The sequence below is a fragment of the Camelus bactrianus genome, chromosome 1 (genome assembly GCF_048773025.1).
Source record: "Camelus bactrianus isolate YW-2024 breed Bactrian camel chromosome 1, ASM4877302v1, whole genome shotgun sequence".
NCBI lineage: Eukaryota > Metazoa > Chordata > Mammalia > Artiodactyla > Camelidae > Camelus > Camelus bactrianus.
In genome coordinates this window covers 5,475,157-5,496,309 of record NC_133539.1, presented here as the reverse complement: position 1 = coordinate 5,496,309, position 21,153 = coordinate 5,475,157, and the positions used below count along the sequence as shown (strand labels likewise).

General features: G+C 38.5%; 1 protein-coding gene across 3 annotated transcripts in view; it reads right to left on the bottom strand.

The window, feature by feature from the left end:
• Nucleotides 1-20,119, bottom strand: part of BRWD1 (bromodomain and WD repeat domain containing 1) — a 106,714-nt gene extending 86,595 nt beyond the window's left edge. For all 3 annotated transcript variants that reach the window (XM_074353727.1, XM_074353790.1, XM_074353861.1), the window contains exons 1-7: nt 19,914-20,119; nt 19,745-19,803; nt 19,576-19,605; nt 19,347-19,406; nt 3,663-3,813; nt 1,493-1,591; nt 977-1,137 (exon numbers count right to left, since the gene is read on the bottom strand). In XM_074353727.1, coding sequence (XP_074209828.1) covers nt 977-1,137; nt 1,493-1,591; nt 3,663-3,813; nt 19,347-19,406; nt 19,576-19,605; nt 19,745-19,803; nt 19,914-19,962 — 609 coding nt within the window. In that variant the 5' untranslated portion in view covers nt 19,963-20,119. The remainder of the gene's footprint in view (nt 1-976; nt 1,138-1,492; nt 1,592-3,662; nt 3,814-19,346; nt 19,407-19,575; nt 19,606-19,744; nt 19,804-19,913) is intronic.
• Between the last annotated feature and the right edge of the window lie 1,034 nt (nt 20,120-21,153).

Here is a 21,153-nt window from a genome sequence, read left to right as displayed (position 1 = left end):
AATTCCTCCTCCCTTTTCAATCATAGAATACTTTATAAATTGTGAATCTCACAGCCAACAATACTTATAAGTTTTTTCTTCAAATCAAATAATAAAGATTCATTGAAGTTTTTATTTCTACGGTTTAGGCCCATTATAAATACTATTTTCCCAAAATTCTCTGACATGTATTAAGTCCAAATAAAAGTCCACCTATTTCAACTAACAATGGTTAAATGTCCATTTAGCTCACATCAAATTAACGTGATGAGTATTAGGAAAGATCTGTGTTTCACGGGTTGAGTAACCAGCAATCCCAAAAACAAAAAGCAATGGAACTAGCACCTTCATTTAAAATAACTAAACAACAAAGTCTCAAATTTAATAGTACCACCCAGCATCCATCCATTCAGCAAATATTTGAGTATCTACTCTGAATCTCGACAACTGAAAAATGAAATTTTAACTTCTTACCCATCCTAATCTTCCCTTAAGACAGTAAAATGGTAAATTAAATTCCAAATATTTACATATAGTTACAGATAAAATAATCTTTCAGTGTTAAAGCAATCAGTTTCCCTAGATCACGAGTAATCAATGTGAATATAAATCACCTGTAGAGATCTGGATTTTTGTAGGCGAGTTTTTTGGTTTGTTTTTGGTTAATACACACTATAGCCTAATTTAGTAGGTCTAGAATGGGCTGGAGAAGTATTAGGGATGCATATTTTTAAGCATCCTTGATGATGGTGCTCAAGAACCACTACTCTAAATCAATGTCTCACAAACAACATACATGGCCTGGTTATCTGCATCTGAATCACTTGTGATACTTAATAAAAATGCAAATTCATGGGTCCCACACCAGACCTACTGAGTCCAAGTTCCTGAGGATGGGAAACATAGAATCTACATATTTTTAAGGTTTCCTAGATAACTCTGAAGCACACTAGAGTGCTCCAGATGATACCAAATTGAGTTTAAAATGTTAACTCACTGTAAAGATTCTATGTCCTGTCCTATCAAATGCTACACAGTAAACAGCAGACAGATGTCCGAGAATCCTTCTGTGCATTTTTATATGCTGATACATAGTTCCTGGAAATGCTGTGCTAAAAGTGGAACACCCTGTGAGTTGTTTTCCTCGATGTATCTCCACTAGGAAATAAAAACAACGAAAATGGTTAAGGGGGAGCCAATATGTAAAAAGCTAAGAAAAACTCCAAAACAATTTCTAGAGGGTCACAAAAACCAATGTTAGAGAAATCCTTAAGATGAAGTTTCCTCCCAATTCTGTTCTCTTATAAGCACTAGTACAGGCTTATTAAAATAAGACAGTCTGCCCTAAAAAACAGTCTGTTTTTTATTAGCTTTTATTACTTTTAGTAATATCTTTAGGAAAATAATACATTTGAAACATTACCAGTATTTCAAGTTTTAATACAGCAGGTACAAAGTTGGTCAAGAAATTTAAAAAATGGTTTTGTGCATCTGAAAAGCCAAGCTCACTTACCAAGACTTGGTGGGGAACCGTAGTTCACCGGCATTTCAGGAGGTCTTCCTCTATGAAGAGCAGCAAAGGCAGAGCCCTTCCAAACTGTGTGCCTGCAGTCTTTAAAATGAATTTTAGATACACATAAAATCTTGAAAGTTAACCCCAAGAAAGATTTTATAGAATACTTACGTATATTGTAATAAACTGTTTATTCAAAGGTTTACCAACTAATATACTTTAACAGAAAAGCCCTAGAGGTTTATTAGACTATTTCTGAAGGAAAAAAAAATGTAAGACATCTTGGATACAACAACAACAACTAACATTTGTGCAGCACTTTACAATGTACAAAGTGCTTTCCACATACATTATCTCATTGAATCCTCACAACAACCCTGTGAGGTAGGTATTATCGCCAATTTACAAGTGAGGTAACTGAGGCTCAAAGGTTCCAGGACCTTCAAAGAGATCCACTGCAAATGATTAGCCAAGATGGGCCATAAAACCAGATCTTTTGACTCCCACTCAATGCCAAATAAGTTTTTATTTTTCATCACAGAACTATACTATACAATCATTAATGATAAAGGTCTTAATCACAACTGATCCAACTTTCCAAATACGGAAATTTTTGTAAGGAAAATTTTAGTTTGATTTATATGAAAATCCTTGACTTAATCAACTTGTTTAAATGGTGCTGAGTTTTAAAATTAATGTTGGCCAATATTACCAAGACTTTAATCTCCTTAGAAAGTACTGACAAAATTAAACAGCTTTCCTCTTGTTTCAGGATCACAGATAATCCTTTACACAAGAGCATACACAACAGGATCTGTGAGTCTGAACACTAAGTCTGAAGTCCCATCCCTCTTTGATCTACCACCAAATACACTAAGAAAAATGTCTACCCCCTCTATAGGAGAGAGCGGCAGAACACAGATTGTGCTGTGCTAGAAATCAGCTTCTTCACCACTGAAAGAGGAAGGGAAGAAAGGCATCATATAAACCTCTACTGAGCCTCGGGTGCCCCAAACTAACAGGCATATCATGTTTTACATGAATGAATTCATTACCACTATCATTATCAAAGAGCAGTTACAAGGCATCCTCTCATGTCACTAGTACAAAACAGAAATACGGTCCCTACCCTAGGACAGCTTGCTGAAGTCTCTTCTAACGTCTGCCAGTTCTAAAGCAGAGCTCATCACAAAACGACATTGAGCTTGACACAAGTAAAGAAAACAGAGGAAAACAGGCTACCCAGGCAACTACTATATAACAACCTAAAACAGAATAATTACAAGTTGAATAGGAACACAGAAAGAGGAAGAATATGACCAGTTTCCTGACGCAAGCCACAGTGTGGCATGACCACGGAGCACTATGAAACAACTGAAGCTGACAAGCCAGTCTGGCACGGAACCAAGAGGGAGGGTTGTTCTTTCTCAGTCAAGCTTTACACTGGTGGTGCATCTAAGAGGCAGCATCACATCAGCGACAGATCTTAAAAGCAATCATGAGGGATGAACTTGACGTACGCCCAGGATCAGAAGAGCCAACATTCTCGCCCATTAGCAGTTAAGCCATGTTGTATACATAGATCACATCACATACAGGTACTTAGTCTAAGTGATTTATACCAAGCTAACAGAAAAAGAACAGCAATTCCAAACATTTTGCTACCACATTAATTCCACAAAAAAATTAAACTGGTGAAAAAAGAACCATGCAATTGTACATTTTTGGTGCTCATTTTCAAACTGCTACCAAATTTAGAAAATCACGTCCCTTTTAACAAAAGGCTTGCAGAATCTAAATATCAAATGAAATACTTCTAGCATTTGAAGAGTTTATTAGACACATACAATTACATTCAATGAAGTTATAAGTGAGCTACAAAATGGAAAATTAAGAACTCACAATGATAAAACCTCAAACACATCTTAGAATAAATTCAAGCTTTTAAGCTTAACATCTATACCTTTTTCATTTTTTTAAATGCAGAAGGACCCATTAAACACTGATATAATAAAATTCAATGTCTATGCTAAATGCAGAGAATTTTATAGTCCACAGCATGGTTTTTAGTTACATATCACCTTTCTTCCACAAAGCTTACATTACTTCACAATTATAATAATTATTAAGCTAGGAATACAAAGCAGAACACTTCTTCAAATTAAGGTACCTTTTGCTGTACGTAGCAAAGACTGCCTTCCTGCACCAAGTAAAGAAGTGACTCTTGAAATACTGGGTGGAATTTCTTTATCCAACATTGGGCCGATGCGCTGGCAGATTTGCAACAGATGATCAGGAGCCACATGCTTATTGGATAAGACCTGATTGGAGAGCAAGTTTTAAAAACAACATTTTTTTACGACAGTATCAAAAAATAGTAAATACTTAGGGGTAAGGTTGACAAAAAGGGTGGATAACATGTACAAGGTAAACTACAAAATACTGCTGAGAGAAATTAAAAGACCTAAACAAGTGGTAAATTGATCTACAGATTCAAAGCCATTCCAATCAAAATCCCAGTAGTTTTTTTTTTGTAGAAATTGACAGTTTTATTCTAAAATGTATATGCAAATTGCTTACAAAAGCCAAAGCAGCTTTGAAAAAGAACAAAGTTGAGGGCTAACAATACCTGATTTCAGGACTTGTTCTGTAAGAACAACTGATTTTTGGCAAAGGTGCAAAAAAGAAAAGATAATCTTTTCAACAAATGATGCTAGAACAAGTGAAATCCACTTGCCAAAAAATAAATATTAACTTTAACCCATACATCATTATCAAATATTATCTCAAAACAGATCACAGATCTAAATGTTCATCTAAAACTATAAAACTTATAAAAGAAAACACTAGAGAAAATCTTTACGACCTAAGGCTAGGCAAAGATTTCTAAAACGACATCAAACATAAGACACAGAAGAATAAATCAATAAACGGACTCTAGCAAAACTAACAACTTCTGATTTTTCAAAAGACATTAGTAAGATAATAAAAGGACAACCACAGACAGAAAGAAAATATTTGTAAAGTATGTATCTAATAAAGGACTTGTATCCAAAATATATAAAAAACTCTCAAAACTCAATTTAATAAAAAACCTAATTTTTTCAGAATAGGCTGAAGATCTGATCAGACACTTCACCAAATAAAGATACACAGATGGCAAATAAACACATGAAAAGGAGCTCAACATCTGTTTTTACCCAAGAAAAATGCAAGCACACGTCCACATAAAGGTTTGTAAGTGAATTTTCCTGATCAGCTTTCTTTTTAAGTCCCAAAGTGGACACAATCCAAATGTCCAGTAACAGGTGAACGAATACACACATTACTGTATACCTGCACAATGGAACACTATTCAGCAATTTTTTAAAAAGTTAATAACACACAATGACAAGAATGAATTATGCTGAAAGAAGCCAGAAAAAAAAGCACACACTGTATGATTTCATTTATATAAAAATCAAGAAAATGCAACTTAATATACAGTTATAGAGAGCAGGTCAGAGGTTGCTGGGGCTGGGAGAGAAACAGGAGGAATTATGAAGAGAACACTTCTGGGTGCAATAGACAAATTCACTATCTTCACTGTGGTGACGGGTTTCACGAGTGTTAACACACACCCAAATGTATCAACTTGAATATTTTATGTGCAGTTTATTGTACATCAACTATACCTCAAAAAATAAACAAGAACACAAAGGATACTGTTCAATTTAACTCATGAATATGCCTAATGTTACCTGATATGAACGTATTTGGCATAAACTTTTATGCTTCATCCCTAGGGTTTCTCAATCATGATGCTACCAGCATGAGGAAGCTCTGATAAAATATCACAGTACAGGACTGTCCCCACTTCCAGGACATCGAGTATCTCTGGCTCCCTTCCATTAATGCCAATAACATTCCCCAAGCCACTCCAACACCAACAGTGCCCCACACATTTTCAAACTCCTTGAGATACACTGCTCCAAAGAAATTTGAAACAGAGTTCTAGACCTCAATTTTGGTTCTGAATCATGAATTCAAATGTAAAATAAACCTGGATTCAATATAAATTTTGTTCATAAGCCCTGGTGACATCTTCAACTTTCCAACCTGACTCACATTTCCCACCGTGACAGATATTGCAAGGCAAAACTCAAAAGATACATCAAAGCTCAGACAGACCTCAAAAAAGTATTTAATATTCATCCACACTCTGCGCTTCAAAGTGTCAATATGTGAAAGTCCAAAAGCTGTTGAAGATAATTAGCTCATCGTAGGAGAGGAGAGGGAGATAGGAAGAACTAAAAGGTAATTCCAAAAGGACCAAGAAAATCAGATCTAAGAACTTATCAGTATTACAAATAAGAAAACAAAAAACACAGAAAAGTAACTGCACTGACTGATTTAAACAACATATCTAAAAGGATTAAATATTTAAGATAAAATGACTTTGGGCAATGGTAACATAGCTTCTGTAAAGTGGAAAATCATTCTAACTGTTTTCTTTGAGATTTTCACTATTCAGTTGGTTAGAGAACTTCTTACATAACTAAGTTTTGAGGTTACACAACCAACCCTATCTGAGGATAGAGACTTGTTTTTGAAGATCAGCGATGAAAGATACAGATAAAAAGAAATTCTCCAGATAGAAAAGGTATGGATAGAAAACTTTAAACAGATTGCTTCCTAGTGCTAGACATCTTATTTTATCTCTTAAACAATACAGAAGAAGAGCTTTACAAATAGGGAGATTTTACTCACTGCCTGGATTGAAGAAGCAATAAAGCTGATCATTAAAATAATAGGAAGGCTCAACATAGGCAAGTACATCTAGATAAAGTCCAGGTATTATAGGAACATGGACTCCATACAGCAGCTGTAATTCCCATAAGGAGAATTACAGTTTCTTTGCGTTTTTCCTGAGGATTCCAACATAATCAAATAAATGATAACGTAACATAATCAAAGATGGGGGAAATTATCCTATTTTTGTATAAAATGAGGTTTATCTGAAAAAATAATACAGTTCTAGTCCCAATATAAACAACAGCAAAATAGTCAACAAAGAAAATGGTCTTGGATTAGTAAAAATACCATATTGATAAAATCAATAGATAATTTTCCTTCAGTATTCTCAAGTCCTAGATATGAACGTTAGTAACAGTATCTACCAGCAACTTCAATGAGTAAGCCACAGTTACTCAAGGTCTCCAAGAATCAGGCAAGAAACTAAATTCCTCCAATTGTCAAATATCCAGTTTCCCTGCCATCCTGTTCTTTGTAACCAGGTTCACTCTCAGAAAGTTTATCAGCCACAATTCTAGGATCACTTGTATTAATATCACTATTGCCAAATACTGCTGTGAGCACAAGCCCCTTCAAGCCCAGGGAAGCAGTTACAAAGAGTGGTAGTAGGGTCTAGATAAGCTGACTAATTGGAAAGTTACAGGAAAAAAGTAGCTTTTTCTGTAAAGAGATGCTGTAATCTAATTAGGATCCAGGAGGAATATTTAATACCTTTAATATGCACCTGTCTGACCTTCAGCTTCCCCTCAAATTATTTTAAACTATATCTAGAAATCCTGCAATGGAAAATGTATAAGTAAACTATTATACCGTAATTCCTATAACATTGAAAGGTACCATATAACAATAAAACACAAGGAAGGGACAGAGATCACTGCCTTTTATACAAAATAAAAAATTTAGTGTCTTCTTTGCTTAAGTAACTCCCCTCAGCTCTGATGAGACAGATGTTCTTGGCCTCTTTTCTAAGCTCTGTAAAGAAGTACAGGTTTCGTAGTCACTGGCAGGATAAATAGTCCCAAAGAAATAAGAGGAAAAAAGAGCTTAACACTTAGTATACACGAAAGAACCTAGACAGAGAAATGTTCTAGTGTTGGTGTTAAAAAGCATTTAAATGCATTTTAATTCAAAAAAGTTAACTATTTTTAGCTTCCCAGAGCAGTGACTGCTTGCTTACCCAACAGCCACTACCTCCCTACTTTAACACTAGCTTACTTTTCCAGATTCTTTCATAAACTAGGAGGCCATGTGATCTAGTTCTGGCCAATGACAGAGAAGAAATCTCCTGAGGCAGGGGCAATGTTCCTGGGAAAGTTCTAATGAAACAGTCATGGGGGCAGAGGGCAGGGGAGTCGTATAGCTCAATGGTAGGCCACGTGCCTTGAATGTACAAGGTCCTGGGTTCAATCCCCACTGCCTTCATTAAAAATAAATAAATAAATAAACCTAATTACCATCCGCACACAAAAAATTTAACAACAACAAAAACAAAAAAGTAACAAAGTAAAATAGTCACAGGAAAAAAGAATCCTTCCCTCCCATCATTTCTAGGATATGATGGCAAGAACTGCAAGAATCATTTAGCAACAGTAAAACTAAGAGTCTGAGGGGAAAAAAGCCAAAATGTCAAGGCCACCCAAATATAAAGACATTCATTAATGACACCATTAAATCACTGCATCAATTCCATCTACAGACTTGTAAAACATCATTATATATCTTTATTATTACTTAAGCCACTCCTTCTAAGCAAATAAAGTATTCTATAAGCCTCTTTTCATGTGCTACACAACCTTACAAACCGTAACAGCATGACCACCAACGTGAGTATCTATAGCAAAGTCACCCACCAACCATCTCAATAAAACGAGGCTTGCCTGGAAAATGCTATCAATGCTGACTCCAATGTTAAATGGGACGTATTCTTAGTTAGCCTTCCTATGCAATCTGCTAATTTCATTTTCTTCCTCCTTTAGCAAAACAATGGCCCCTTCTTTCTAGACGATATAAGCCTTTCCAAATTACAAACTATTCAAGAAGACAAAAAAAACTTAAGATTTTTGATATTCTAGATAGGGAGTTCTCCTGCTGTTTCTAGACCTACCATCAGATCATCTGAAAAAGATAAAACACAGAATGCAAAATTCTCTGGGACTTTATCCATAAATCAGCTGACTTTTGAAAAGAAAACACTCATCTTGAGATTTTCCTTGTATCAAATCAAAACAGCAGAATTTTCTAAGCAGAATATGATCAAAATGTGCAAGGACTAATTAAAGTCTGGCTCCTACATAGAACTTAATTAAGAAATATTCTCAAAAAAGTCAAACTTCATTTTAAAAAATAGTTTCACAAGATGTATTAAAACAGAAGAGACAGGCACACTTTAACACGTTGATCGGCCACTGTGGACTGGGTGCCCCTGAGGAAACACAACTGTCACCCAAATTTGGGTGACGTGGCAATCAACGTAGTAAAACACATGTATTTTAAACATGCTTCAGCATACAGAAGATATGAAATAATAAAGTTCTTGGTCAAATAACAATTTCAGCCACATGAACATAGTAAAGACCACAGATATCAACATTAATGCAAAACATCTCCTAGCCAGACTTAGTTCATTTTTTCACCCAGAAGTTTGTCATATTCCAAATGACCAAAAGAAATAAAACCTATTCATTTTAGCTATGTCTTTAAAACAAATTCATAACATGCAATACAAACACAAATCAAGAGTTTATAGAATCAAATAAAAGAAATGTACTTGATGGAGATTCTAGGTTCAGCTGCTGAGTCCTGAAATGTCTGAAATACTTAAGTAAATGCAATTAAGTATTCAGAACAGAAATATTATTTCCCAAATGAATAGGAAATAAAAAGTAAGAAAGCACCCATAGCTACACAGCTACTGTTTAAGGTATAGTTCAGAACAAATTCCTTCCTAATTCCTTAACAGCTTAAAGTACAACATTGTATTTAATGACCACAGCTAAAACGCTGATTTTTTTTAAAAAGGGAATTTGAAAGAACAATTTTATTAAGTAATAAACTATATTATAAAAGTTCAATCATTAAAATAGCACAGAAAAAATCCACAGAGGAAAGTCAGAAAGAATTTAGGAAATGATAATGACTGCATTCTCTGGTAAGGAGATGACGCAGATGGTGCGTGCAAATTGACAATCTGGAAAAGGTTAGATCCATATGTCACACCGGCCAAATGCTAAAATAAACTCTACATAAAGACAGTAAAAAAGAAATTACAAATGGCCTAGAAAAAATTTAAACGAATAGGAACATAATACTGCCTTCATAACTTTCTAGTACAGAAAGATTTTAAGGACAAACCATAAAGGCAAAATAAAGATTAACAGATGTAACAAAATTAAAAATCTTAAACCTCTAAACAACCTCCAAAGAAAGCTAAAAGGCTCCCTGCAAACTGGAAAAAGGAATTTAGAACATGTGACAGATTAAAGAATAACCTAAATACATAGAGAATTCTTACAAAACAGTAAGACAGCAGCAGAAAAGCAGGCAAAAGATATAAAAAAGGCAGTTCAGAAAAGTTGAATTATCAACAGCTAATAAACTTACTCCCTTAAAAAACAGTCCTAGGCACATAACTGCTGGGTCAGAGTGGGTCAGAGGTTAAGCGGGTTGTTAAGGCTGATGGTGACCACCCTTTCCTCTGGTCTTCACATGGCTGTCCCCTTTTCATCATGCAGGTCAAATGCTACCCTGTCAACAAAACCCTCACCACCCATCCGAAATACCTGGTACCTCCTTTCACCCTCCCTTCCCAATCCTCATCACCCATCTGAATTTGTATGAGTAACGTGTCAGCTGCTTCCAAACAGCTTCATCCCTTAGGCCTAAATTCCATGAAAGCAGGAGCCTTGTCCATCTCATCCACACTGGTATCCCTAGAACTCTGAACACGGTAAACATTCATTTACTGAATAAATGCATCACCCATTAGTGAATCCAACACAAAATGGGGCTTACAGCCTGGACCTGCCCCTTATGAGTATAACTTTATCCAAGTTACTTGTCTCTTCTAGTTTCATTTCAAACAGGAAATCATGATACATACAAGGTAATAGTGTTGCTAAGAAAATTAAAAGAGATTACATAGGTTAATGCTGTTAATTTTTGTGCAGTACTTGGCCAAAAAAAAAAAAAAAAAAACTTAGCACTGATACTATTTTATCCATCAGATTGGTAAAAACTTAAAAGGTTATCTGGCTATGAAATCAGTATATTCTCACATATGGTAGTCAGGGGTTTAAACAGGAAGTGGCATAAGGAAAGCAAATTTACAATAAACATTAAAAACATGTAAACCATTTTACCTAATGATTAAGTTTCTAATTATAAGTAACAATTATATAAACTACAAATGAATGCATAGATACAGACATCTTATTTTGATATTCATTGAATCACTAATAGAAAAAAACTGGAAACCAACCAAATGTCCAAGAAGCAAATGGTTAGATAAAATGTTCCAGAGAAATGGAAAAGGAATTCACAACATAATTTTTTAGTTTATTTTTGTTAGCATATATGCATAAAGAAAAATAAACACTCATTTTAGTAATTTTTTCACTTTCTCTTTGCTTTTGCACTTCTACATATTCTACAACAAACATAAGAAATTTTTATTTAGCATTAGGACAATTTTTAGTCACAGTTCACATTGAAAAAACTAATGAACTAACTACATATCACTTGTTACACCCTGATACAAACACCACTATCAACATCTTCAAACATTAACAAAAATAAGGGCAAATTTTAAGGCTTTAAATTGAGGCTCTAATACAAGGTCTTTCTCAAGCCAAAGGTCTCTCAATTTAGAATCCAGTTTCAGATACACCAATAATTTAACTAATAGATACCAGAATAAAGGGGTTAGGGGACTATCCTGACCCACAAGGATGTGATTAACAGTTCTAGTTCTACATCTAACAAGTCATAACCAAGTCACAAAAATAACAAATGCTAGGTAATACTAAACACTTGCAATGTACAAGGTACACTTTCTAACTATTTTAAGGTTTTGATTAAAATTAGTTCCTTATCACATTAATAATAGTTAAAACTTAATACAGTGATTACTATCTGACACTGTCCTAAGAACTTTATATGCACTAACTTACTACACCTCCAAACTATTTCTCCTCATTTTCACAGATGAGAAAACAGTCACAGGCATTAAAAAGCTAAAACAGCAGAGCTAAAAATACAAATCCAGACTGTCTGGTTTTGCAACTCTCTATCACCAGATCACTGTCATCAGCTATGCTGCATCTTAATAAAAACAGCATGTAAGGAAATAATCCAGGAGTATCACAAGAATTTTAGAGCCAGGATGGCCTCCAAACATTTTTTAATGCCAAATATATGCACACTGATTAAAATCAACATAGAGAAATTTTTTCTAAGCAGTTCAATTCTCACATCCAAATCTTTCACCTACTCCATTACAAATACTAAAATGAAAGTCAAATTCTAAAGTAATACTGAGTGCATAATTCACCCTGCATTGTTAGACTTATTACATAATTTTAACACAAAAGTTCTATGTTCAAAAAGCAACTTTCCCATTTCTACATAAAAAAATGAAAGATAGTAAATAATCACTGAAAGATTCTATTTTGCAAGTTCCTAATGAAATGGATTAAGGAACCAAAAAAAAAAAAAAAGGAATGTGTAACTTCAATGTATCTCATGACCATTCAGTGTTAAAACACTGCTCTGACCTACAAACTACACATCTTAGAGATTTTAAGAAATCAAAGATGAGACATTATTTAATAACCAAATTGTTTGATGGGTTCTCAGAAAGAAAATATACTAAGGATTAAACAATATTAATTCTTTGAATAAATACTGAGAGCCTACTATGTGCTAGGAAGTATAATTAGGCATACCTACAGATAATTACAGATGGTTATATGCCCCACATAATTTTTAAAAGTTCAAAGCAATCATTTATTCCAACTATTTAAAAGAGGATAAATGTGAGAAACTATTGGTCTCACCTTAAAAATGAAAACAAGCTGGATTAGCTTAAAAGTAACTTTTACCCCCTTCACAGAGCTGAGAAATAAAATCTAAATTAACTACACACCACAAACTGAGGAGACCTTCTGTGAACAGAAAAGAAACAGTTGCTTTCATCCCTAGGAAAGACACAGGAAGAAATGACACAGAAGAAAAAATCTACCAAACTTTTCAACAGCCTCCTGTGGGCTGGCATGACTGATTAAGGGGGGAGGGCTAGGTAATTAGGTTTATTTATTTAATTATTTATTTTAATGGAAGTACTGGAGATTGAATGCAGGACCTCATGCATGCTAGCCACTTGCTCTACCACTGCGCTACACCCTCCCCCCACAAATATTTTTGTTTTTATTTGTTTTGTTTGGGAGGGAAGTAACTACATTTATTTATCTACTTATTTTTATGGAGGCACTGGGGATTGAACCCAGGACCTCGTGCATGCTAAGCACGCGCTCTATCACTGAGCTGTCCCCAAACTGGCATGACTGATTAGAACGCTAAGGAGCCTCTGTCAGAGTAAGTCCATACCCGCTCCACTCCTTTCCGTAGGCCTTCGCCAGCTGCACAGGGCCAAAACCCGGGCGCTGAGCAGCTGGAGAACCCCCTAAGGCTACAGACAGGACAACAGGGTAAAAAGCCAACGTAGGAGTGGAGAACAAAGAGAACTCTTCAGTAACCAAAAAGTAGGCAGCTGGACTATAAAGCAGAGGAAGATCTTACAAAGTTTGGAAAGCTGGCAACTCAGTTATAAAGGACAGGCAACTCAAGAATCTCTCCCAGGGCCCAAATTCCAAACTGCTGGAAGAAAGTATTGATCCCACCCTGAAAACATGTGAAGACAGTTATGAGATGAACACAACTAAAGCTGCAATAAAGGGCAGAGATAAGCAGATACAAATCAGACTGACCCAACTACACACACCAACAGCTTTGAGAGAAAAAAAAGAGCACATCCTTTGTGACTATACATCAGCTTCTCCTCTTTTAACACAAAAAGATGATGAGATACACAACAAAGCAAAATGTGACCCTGGGTCAAGAGAGGGAGTGGCTAACAGAAGCAGACCCAGAGATGGCCCAGATGTTGAAAAATGCTCAGTCATTATCTCTTCAAAACATTAATCTGCCCCATTCTTCCATCTTTTCCATATGGGACTTTATATATGTTAGACTACTTGATATTCTAGATTCAAGAAGCTCAGAGAATCCCAAGCAAAGTAAAGGCAAAGAATCTACCTAGGTACATCTGGTAGGAGCCCCGGACATGAGCCCCGATAACCCCACCCTCCAGTATTCACAGATTCAGGGAATTCCCTCTCACTGAGTAAGTTACTTCCAAACAACAGAATGCCCTAACATCGAGCAACACATCTATTATTAGGTTACAAAAGATTGTGACTTCTGTCTTGCAAGCAGACTATTGCCTTGTTAGCTTCCATCTTTCAATGACGCAAGCTTCCATGTTGGAGAGATAAACGAGACAAGGAGCTGAGGGCAGCCAACTGGTATGAACTGAGGCTCTCAGTCCAACAACCCACCCCAGGAACTCAAGCCCTCCAAAAACCACGCGAACTTGGAAGGAGATCCTTCCATAGCCAAGCCTTTAATTGAAACCTCAGCTCTGGCCAACACTTTGATTACAGCCTTGAGACTGAGATGGAGAACACAGCTCAGCTGTGCCTGGACTCCTGACTTAAAGAAACTGTGAGACAATAATAAATCTGAGTTCTTTTAACTTACAAAGTTTTGGGATAATCTGTTATGCAGCAATAGGTAATGACTACAGTGTATCACAGTAAAACTTCTGAAAATTAAAGACAAAATGAAAATCTTAAAAAGCAGCCAAAAGGAAAAACATCATCTTGAAAAGAAAAGTAGTAAGACTGCTGGGTTTTCAATATCAATGTGCTGAAAGAAAATAAATAAATAAAAACCAACCAACCAACCAGAATTTCACAGCTAAAAAAAAAAAATCTTTAAAAATAAAAACAAAACAAAGATGTTTTCAAACCAAAAGGGAAAGAAAGAAAAAGGAAAACTGAAGTCACTGCCAACAAACTTTCATTAAAAGAAATACCAAAATAAGTTGCAGAGACTGAAAATAAATAAATAAATCACAAGTAAGAGGCATGGAAAGAAAGGAAGGAATTACAAATATCAGAAAAGGTATACGGATAGGTAAGAAATGAATATTGACTTTAAAACAACTGCAATAACACCTGGAAAAGCTTGTAACAAATGTAAAAGTCAAATATGGTAACAGCCCTTAAGGACATGAAGGTGATAATGAACAGTTTTAACTTCATTTAAGAGAAGTGGTAAAGTACGTAAAGTAAATGGTAACACATCTCTACAGTAACCACTAAAAGAATAAAAGGATATATAATGGAAAAGCAATAAAAAATAAATAGAATAACAGTGATTAATCCAAAAGAAAGTGAGAGAAGAAACAAATAGGACATACAAAACAGACCTGGCCGACCTGACACAATTACATTTAAGTAATTACATTAAATACAAATGGTTTAAACACTCTTAACTGAAAGACTGAATAATAAATCTGCATTCTGTTTCAGAAGGCACATTTTAAAAATGAGACCACAGGAAGACTAAAAAGTAAAAGGATAAAAAAGACATACTATGCCATCATTAATCAAAAAAAAGCAGGGTGGCTACAATAACATGAGGCAAAGTTAGCCTTTAAGACAAGAAGTACTATACAGGGGAGAGAGCATTTCCTAATTTTTAAAAAAGGGTTAAATTCTGGAAAAGGCAAAACTATGCATGGAGACAGCAAAAAGATCAGCAGCAGGAAGGGAGAGATATTAAGGCAGAACGAAGAATTTTTGGGGCAGTAAAATTACTCTATGATTCTATACTGGTGGATATATGTTATGTACATTTGTCCAAATCCATAGAATGTACAACATCAAGAGCATCTAATATAAGTGTAAGAAAACACTGGTGAACTATGGACTTTGGGTCAGTATTATATGTCAACACAGCAGCACAGTCAAGGCTAAGTGATTCAGACACCACCAACACCATCACTTAGCGCTGAGCCAGAGACAGCTGCTAGTTCCCCATCCTATTTTGTGGTCATCCATTAAGGGTAAATACCAGGCATCATTCATTCAAGTATGAAAACTCACAGAGACCGTTATTTTGTTATTTCCTAAGAGCCTACAAACATAAATTAAGTGAAGGGGAAGTCTACACAATACTGACTTATCATCCTATCCATATTGATACTAATAAATAGTACTGTGCACCAGGCACTGTAAAGTCATTTTTTCCCACAGAATGTTTACAATGACACTTTGATACAATTACTATTATCCTTGTTATACAGATCAAGAAACTGAGGTAGAGATTAATTAATTTGCCTAAGATTAGAACATCTAGTAAGCAACAAAAGAAAGCCAAGATTACAGCCCAGCCACCTGGCACCAAAACCCAGATTTCTAATTTAATACTGCTCAATTGCTAGACTAGAACCTATCATCACGCTGCCACAATCATTAAGTGTTCCCAAGGGTTATCAATGAAATGCCTATAAAAACGATAGATTTCTATAGTCGAGTACAAAGAAAATGCAGAATCCACAGAGAGAAAAGATAAACTCCACTCAGGATGAAGGGTCTTCAGAATCCCACAATGAAAATAAAGTGGTAATGGTTGCACTGGTTGCAAAAAGCTGCAATACAGGTAGGGAATACAGAGCTGTTTTGTTTTAAATGGGTAAATAAGTAGCCTTGCTATAAAAAAAGACTCAACCTGAGACTCAAGTAGAGTCTATCTGGCAATGCACTCAAAATCCAAGTCTTGGATTATAATCTTCAATCATCATCTGAGTCCTTAATCTAGTAGGGAGCTCCCAGATGGTAATACCACTATCCCCTTGGATTGGCGAGCTCATGCACGAACTAAGGAAGGTTAACAAATAAGTAGAGATGAAGGAAAGAGGTCTGGATGCATGTGTGCAAGTTATAGCTACTCTGATACAACATCAAGTTTTGTAATTACTGAATTATTTTTAATGTTTGAAAGAGTAAAAAATTACAACTTACTACAGTAAATTTAAAATTATATTTACAAAAGTTAAGTTCTTAGAAAGATTATGCTTAGATCTAAGTTCGCCATCTTGAGCTGACTAAAATCATCATTTATGTTTAAGTATAATGTGAACCCTCTAGAAAATTTAACTAGTGATATTAAGTGATGTTAAATACTTTAAGATTAAATTCTCATGACAAATTAAACACTAATCAAAATGTAGAAACAAATATACTTGTTTCTGTTACTACATTTATATGACTTGTAAATGAACTTAAAAGTTTAAGAAGAATGACCGCTTACAATTCTAATAAACTAAATACTGACTCAATATAAATAACTTTTGTCTTTTCCTTGCACAAAAGGCTTACTCAAACATTAAAAAAAAAATTTAATGACAATACTCCCCTTAACGATAGACCACAATGTAAGAATCTTCTGATTTTTTTTCTGGTTAAGATATTGGCCTACAAAAATTTATCATGCTATTCAATTACAAAGTATGTAAAATCTCTTTCCCCTTTCTAAACACACCTCTCCTTTACAAATCTAGTCATTCCTAATTCCTATGCCCAATTCTATAATACTATTTCATTTCTCCCCTTCCTTCACTACCTATAAATCATGAAAACTCCAATTAAATTCACAAGTCTAACTGCTACTGCAGGGTTAGGTATTGAAAGATAACTAGTCTAAATTCTCCTAAGAAATATCAAAAATATCCATGCTTCCAAAGCACAGGTTCTAATAACAGTATGGTCACAAGTCTAAGATAAACTATAGCTTTGTAAACAATGATACTGGAATCACTAGAAAGGCTTTAAAAAATAGTGATGTCCAGTCCCACTACAAAGATTCTGATTTAACTGGTCTGAGGCATAGCCTGGGCATCCAGATTTTATAAAGCTTCCCAAATAGTTCTGATTCAAGAACGAGAACTATTAAGAAAAAGGAATAAATTAAACATGAGTAAACAAATATCATAAACAATCAGACAAAACCAGACTGAAACATTCTACAGAATAACTAACGCAGTTTCTTCAGTAAATCAACAGCAGAGGAGAAAAACTATACGAGATAAAAAGAGACTGAAGATAATTTCAGCACAATGCAAGGACCTGGTCTGAAGCCCAATTCAAACTAAATATAAAAAACAAAACAAGTACAGCAAATTGGTAATGAATTTGTTTATGATATATAGGGATTCACCATATTATTCCCATTTGCATATGTTTAAAATACTTCTTAAAATTTTTAAAAAGAAAAACAAGACTTTCTTTGGAGAACCAGAAGGTACTCATATAACCTTGACAAAAGAAGAATTCCCTATACAGGAAGCTCATCCTCTACCTCTTAGTGCTGGGAAAGGAGGGAGGAAGGTAAAAGAGGAGAATATCCATCAGACAAATCATCCAGACAATGAGATGATGTGTCACAGCCACATCACAGGGGCAAATCACAGAGATTCTGAATAACTGAAAACAGAATTTTAAGTAGTTTTGTGCAACTCTAACAGCAAAAGTCAAAAATACAGATAAATCTATTTTAACAGTAACTTTCCCAGTAGTTATAACGTTATGCTTATTTCAAAATGTAAGCAATTTTCTCTGTAGTAGCATGACTGCACTGTCATGTCAATAAGGTTTTTCTGCTTCACTGACATCACTATTTTCACTATCAACAGGAGTGAAAACAAATCAGAGCAGTCCTTTACTTTAAAGATTTCCTTGACTTAAGACCCAAAATATCAAACTCAAGACAACACAAAAATTCTGCCATAATGCAGAATTTTTAGAGCTCACTTTGAAAATACTCACTTTTAAGTGTTTGCTTCAAAAAACTCTAGGAAGGCAAATATTAAAACTGACACTGAAAGAGAGTATCTTACCACTTTCATCCAACTTTAAGTGTTAATACTTAACTGTTCATATACAAATCACAAATCCCCCTAGGTCTGTTCTTTTCTTAATTCAAAAATGGTGATCACATTCTACCAATTCTGCTTGCAGGTTTTAGAACTGTGCTAAAAGATCATTCAGCAATTCTATTTTTTTTTTTCAGTTGTCTTGCTCATACAAAATGCTGAACACGGTCTGGCAACTAAAGAAATCCTTTATCCGAATACACAAACCGGAAACATTTTTCTGAAAAACGTCTTATTCCACTAAGGACAAAACGAGTGGATAAAACAAACTTACAAATTGTGAGTAACTCAAAAAGATGACAAAGTACAGTGAAAAGATAACTGTAATCTACATTAACGGTGCTCTAGAGAGAGAAATGCAGCTAGAGCCTGTATTGTTATACACAGCAAGAGCAGTATAAAAATTCATTGAAATAAGTTTTCTAAGGCATTGAGCAAGAATAGCACAGTTTAGAGAGGCAGAAGTATTGAAGGAGTGGCATATTCTCACAGCAGCGAGATTTTTATCACTCTGCTGAAGAAAAAAAAAATGCTAAAGAGAGAAACGTTTCTCCACCTTTCATACACGAGTGCTTCTATTCCTAGGGAACAAGTGGCTGCAAGATCTGGGCGGGGCAAAAGGAGGAAGGCCAATCAGAGGCCGAGTTACAAGTCGCGTTAGGAAGAAACACGGATGAGAACTGCTCGCTGAATGGCTGGTGCGCCCCCGGCTCTCGCCATAGGCAGCCGCACCTGGGGACCCACCCCGCCACAAACCGCGGCGCAGGGTCGCCCCCACCGCCGCCCCGCCGCCCCCGCAGGCTGTTTCCTACCCAAACAAACCCAGCCACCCCCAAAACAAAACAAAACCCACAGGGGAGAGTCCCGCTGTCCCGGTGACGCCACGGACGCCCGCCCGACCCCTCCGAGCGCGGCTCGGTCACTTCGCCCCTCCTGCAGGACCCCGAAAAGGGGGCGTGGGGAGGGGGCTCGGAAACACCGGGATGGAAATGTCAAAAGTCTCACCAATTCCTCGTAGCTCCTGTTGTGCTCGTTGCCCTCCCAATCCAACCTCTTCGGCAGCAACTGCAAAGACCCGAGACGCACACGAGTGACCACCGCGCGGGGACGGGGTGGGGGGCGGCTGGGTAGCGGGGCGGGGGCGGGGGAGCTGGGAAGCGGCCCCGGGGCAAGGCCAGGAGGGGACGCAGGGGACGCGGCGGGGCAGGCGCGGGCGACGCCGCGAAGCACAGACCTGGTACTGCTCCAGCTCCTGCACCAGCACCTGCAAGGGACAGGACGCGCAGTTAGGGGGGCGGGGGCCGCACCCCGGTCCGCCCGGCGCCCTCCTCCCGCGACCCCAGGCGGCGGCGAGGCCGGGACCCCGGCACCCCGGCCGCCGCCGCCCACGGGCCCGCACTCACCTGGGCGGCTCTCCGACACGGGCCGGCCGATAGGTACCGGGCGATGAGAAAGTACAGCTCTGCGGGGAGACGGGGAGTCGGGTCAAGCGCGGGCGCCGCGGCGGGGAGGGGGCCGGGGCGGGGGCGGGGGCGGGGGCGCCGCGGGGAGGGCGCGGGCAGCGCGTCTTACCCGACTCAATGAGGGGCACCGGGCGTCGGGCTGGCGAGGGCTCCGCCATGGCCGGGAGCGGGGCCGGGGCGGGAGCGGGCGAGCGAAGCGTGTAGGCCGCGCCGAGGCCTGACCGGGCCGGCGTCCCTCTACCTTAGGCGCGCCGCCGCCGCCGCCGCAGCAGCCGCCGCCGCCGCCACCGCCATGCTTTGCGCCAGCTCCGACGCCTCCGCGAAGTAGTCCCCCCTCCGGAGAGAAAGTAGTTCCTCCACAGGGGCCGCCGGTGACACCAGACGAACGACGGCCCGGCCCCGCCCGGAAGAGCTAGCCTCGCCTCCCTCTCCTGGGCCTCAGGGGACGCTCGGAGGAGACTGTGTGCACCCAGGGCCGGGCCCGGAACAGCGGCGAGTGGGGGAGGGGAGCGAGCGTGGACGGGATCCCTGCGCGCGGTGACGCGGCTCCCGGCCATTGTGAGGCGGCGGCCCGGCTGCGGTGCGGGGCGGGGGCCCCGGCGGGGTGGGGGTGGGGACCGGTCGCCGCTTCCCCGGCAGGACCGAGCCCCTTGACGCGGGCCGCAGAGTTCCAGGATGCCCAGCGGTGGCGGCGGGGTCACTAGCTTCGGGGTTCTTGGAAGGGACGTTTCACGGACAGTCATCTGGGGTCAGTGTGTTTACCACCCACCCCACCACGAAAGATCGCTCGCTTCGAGGACGCGAAACGCTTAAAACCGAGAATCGTGCCACCCATAAAGAGGAGAACGTCTGCCTGAGAAGCCTTCCCCCGGGGAGGGGAGGAGGAAGGCGGGGAGGTCACAGGGTGGCGGAGGCCGGGGTCCGCAGACACTGACCCGCTACGGCTCGGAGGGGACAGTAAACGTTTACTGAGAGGCGACGTTGCCGCACGCAGTAGGAAGAAGATAGAATAATGAGACGGAGCCGCAGTCCCGGGAGAACCCAGCAGTCTGGTAGAAAGGGTTAAAGAAAATGCAGTACATCGCAGAGGATGTAAACCTCGCCAGCCAGGAAAGCCGCCCAGAGCCGGCGATGACTTAGCGGGATAGGAAGCGGGGTGCGAGGAAGCGGCGACGCAGACACGCAGCACTTCGGGCAACCATGTGTCATTAGGATTCTCCTGGAAGACAGTAGTAGGATTTGAGGTTGGAGCAGTGGGCAAGGGTCCAAAAAATGCCCGTAATGGCTTCTGACCTAACCGGATTCATTCACCCAGCGTATCCGGTGTGCCCTTTTCTGAACCCTGAAGG